The 3,496-nt window shown below is 65.6% G+C and overlaps 1 protein-coding gene across 1 annotated transcript; it reads right to left on the bottom strand.

The window, feature by feature from the left end:
- Positions 1-276: 276 nt before the first annotated feature.
- LOC113454599 (serine protease 55-like) lies at positions 277-2,422 on the bottom strand (the record flags this gene model as incomplete). The annotated part of the gene is made up of 3 exons (XM_026725960.2): positions 1,944-2,422; positions 1,454-1,707; positions 277-416 (listed from the first exon to the last, which is right to left on the bottom strand). Coding segments are annotated over exons 1-3 (873 nt in total), but the record flags the coding sequence as incomplete, so codon positions are not given.
- Between the last annotated feature and the right edge of the window lie 1,074 nt (positions 2,423-3,496).

Raw genomic sequence — 3,496 nt, 5'->3', positions numbered from 1 at the left:
TAAAGAACGGACAAAAGACACAAGTATAATGACTTTGAAATAAGATGAAATAAATAAAATATAATTAAGGGAGTGAAAAGATGGGAGAAGTTATAGAGAGAATACAAAAGGGTTAATAATGGTGGATCCCCCTGGCAAGGATCCTGACCCGCTCTCACTCCCCGCTCGCAAAGACCCCTGTGAGCTGCTGCGGCTGCGGCGGCCGGTGCTTCCCCCTGAGGCCGGTCCCATGGCATTGGGGGGGTGAGGGGTGAGGGGTGGGCGGGGTCCTCCTACCTGGCAGGCATCCCGGCCCCCCTCCTCGTATCCAGCGCACACCATGTTCCTGGTGAGGGTGTGGAGCCACCGCAGGCACAGGGTCCAATCCACCAGCCCCACCTGGATGTCCAGCAAGGCGAGGGATCCGGTGTCTGAGCCTAGAGGGGGAGGGGAGCGAGGGGGGAGGGGAAGTGGCTTATCTTTCAGACCCCCCACCCCCACCCTGAGAGTCTCCCCCCACCCCCAAGGGAGGGCAGGAGGCAGGCCAATGGGATCCCTTTCGGGGCCCGCCGGCTTAAAGGCACGGGACCGGGCGGGGGGGCGTTTGAATAACGGACCTGCCTTTGGGCCGAGCCGAGCGGAGCCAGTTTGGGGAGCCCCGTTTCGCTTTCGGGGAAGGAGAAGGAGGGGCCCCCCATGGTAGAAGGAAAACGTGGCCCGGCATGGCTCTTCATGGGCCCTTCGCCCCCCGTGCCAGGCCAGCGGGAGGTTACGAGGACGAGGGGGCCTGTCGCTCGGGGTGCCTTCCGGCGGCGGAGGGGGGGTGTCCCGTCTCCCGATGGCGCCAGAGCAGAACCAGAGAGAGGGAGGCTGAACCCAGGGCAGCGGGGTGGAGACCGGCTGCCTCGCCGGCCGGAGGGTGGCGGGACGTCCCGTCAAAAGGGAGCCTTCCCCCCCATCCCTGGCGGTCCCACCTGTCTGGGGGGCTCTGGGGAGCGGCGGGTTGGGCTAGATGACCCTGGGTGCCACCCCCCTCCCCCGTGGTTCCGGGGGAGGGACTCCCTCCCCTCCTTCTCCGGGGCCCACACAGGCAGCTCCTCTCTGGGGCAGGAGCGTCCAGGTGTGAGCCATCCAGGTGTGACCCATTCAGGTGTGACCCGCCCGGGTGTGACCTGTCCAGGTGTGACCCGTCCGGGTGTGAAACGTCCAGGTGTGATCTGTCCGGGTGTGACCCGTCCGGGTGTGACCCATCCGGGTGTGACCCGTCAAGGTGTGACCCGTCCAGGTGTGACCCGTCCAGGTGTGACCCGTCTTACTTGGAAGCCCCGCACTCCTCCTTAGCCGCGGACGGGTCAGGTCTGCTCCAGGGCCCTCCGCCTTCACTCCTGGCGGGGCGTACCTGGGCAAAGGGGCGGGGTCCTGGGGGTTCCTGCTGGGGGGGGGGGGGGGAAGGGGAGGGGAGGGCCGGTCTCACCGGCTTTGGTGAGTCCCCAGCCGGCCACAAAGCAGCTCTCCCACATGTTGTCGTCGGGGACGATGGTGTGGTCCGGCAGGCAGAGGGCGGTGTGGAACCAGCTGTGGGGGATGGGCTTCTGAAGGAGGAGCAGCGCCAGGTCGTTGTCGTAAGTCCTGGGGTTGTAGAGCGGGTGCAGGTGGATCTTCCGGACCCAGCGGGTGACGTTGTTGAGGCCCAGGTGGGTGCTTCCGGCCGCCACCCGGATGCCATCCCTGGAAGGGGATTGCGGGGATCGAAGGAGCCAACGGGGGGAGGGGGTTTTCGCAGGAGGAGGAGGAGGCGAAGAGCGCCAGCCGGACCCCCCCCTCCTACCTGGCAACAAAGAGGCCCAGGAGCGGCTGGGCATCGAAGGCTGGCAAGAGCGGCTGCCAGGGAAGGACGGCTGCGCGTCCCCTCCCCCGCCCCGTGTGCCAGGCCTCTTCCCTGCTGCCCAGCCTCGCCCGCTCACCTCCTGTCGGCGAAGCAGTGAGCGGCGGACAGGACCCACCAGGGGTGGACGATGCTCCCCCCGCAGAAGTGGTAGGAGCTGGTCTGAAGGCTGACCACCCAGGGCCATTTCCCAGCCCGCGCCTTGGCGCCACCCACGATGCGGGCATTGCCCAAGACGGAGGCGTGGGGCGCGTCGAAATCCGGCCGGTAGCCGCAGCCTGAGAGAGAGAGACACAAAACGGGCATCGGGTTAAGGCGGCCCATGCGGTCGCTCGTTCCACTCCGGTCAGGGGGGACCGGGACTCCCGGAAGTCTGTCGCAAAGAGACCCCAATTTTGGGGCAGGGGTGCCCTGGAGACCCGTGAAGGCAGGTTGGGCTGGGCAGCCCCAGTTTAGGGGCTCAGGGGCCCCTTGAGGTCCACCTGCTGGGCCCTGTCTGCCCGGGGGGGGCTGTGTGAAGGCCTGGGGGGCACCGGGCAGCCTCGGGAGGGCCCTCATCGTGCTGTGACCGACGGGGGGAGCGGGGGTGCTTCCCCAGCCGCTTCTGCCCGTGGGACCCCTCTCCGATATGCCTCCCCCCCCCCACACCTTGTGCGCGAGCCCCGCTCCCTTGCAACAAGAGCAGGCACACCACCAGGAGCGCCACGGAGTCCATGCGGCACTTCCAAGGTGATGGGGCGTGGCCCTTGGGGATGGGCAGGGCTCCGGCCACACCCCCGCAGGAGCATCACAGAGCTCCAGGTATTGACCTCACCGGCAGGGAACCTTCCATGAGTGGGGGGTGGGAAGGGCGGGGCTCCAAGCCCAGAAGGTGGAGGTGCAGTATGGGGCTCCCTTGAGGGCATGGACCCTTCCATCACGGACCCCTTCGAAGGGGTAACTGGCAAGGGGTCAAGCCGCTGGATTTTGGCCAAAGCGCCGCAGCCCGATACGGGCACCCCTGGGTAAGCAGGCAGCGGCTGGATGGCCCTCCTTCCCTTCCCCCACCCTCCTCCCCGAGATGGGAAGGGCAGAGCAAAGCGCCGCCGGCCCGGCCCGCTCTGCTCCGGCCCGGGCCAGAGCTCTGGGCAGGACCTGTTCTGCCCTCCAAGAAAGAGGCTGGGACAAAGCAGGAACGCCGAGCGGGCAGCGGCTAGAAATCTCAGCCGGACCTTCTCCTTGAGGGGTGTGGAGGCCGCGTGGAAGATCTGACTGACCCATTAAAGGCGCTAGAAAGCCAAGCGTGGCTCTCCCGGCTGGGCGCATTTCGCTTTTGGCCCGGGGTGGGGAGCGCAGGAGGAGGAGGGCTGGCGATGGCGGGTTGGACTAGATGACCTGCAAGGTCCCTTCCAACTCATAATCTGATTTTAAAGAACAAAAGGACCAGGGGAGACAAGAGAGCAGCCTTCCAGTATTTGAGCACAGGAGGGGGTTGTCCTCCAACTCTGGAAGGTCCCTTCCAACTCTGTCAATCTGTGTGTGTGTTGGACTAGATGACCTCCCAGGGCACTTCCAAGTCTGTCAATCTGTGTGTGTCTGTGTGTTGGACTAGATGACCTCCAAGGCCCCTTCCAACTCTCTCAATCTGTGTGT

The sequence above is a fragment of the Pseudonaja textilis genome, unplaced genomic scaffold (genome assembly GCF_049901715.1).
Source record: "Pseudonaja textilis isolate UNSWEBS1 unplaced genomic scaffold, rPseTex1.2 PTEXCTG500, whole genome shotgun sequence".
Lineage (NCBI taxonomy): Eukaryota > Metazoa > Chordata > Lepidosauria > Squamata > Elapidae > Pseudonaja > Pseudonaja textilis.
The sequence above is the reverse complement of the archived record's forward strand: the minus strand, read 5'-3'. Positions and strand labels throughout refer to the sequence as shown.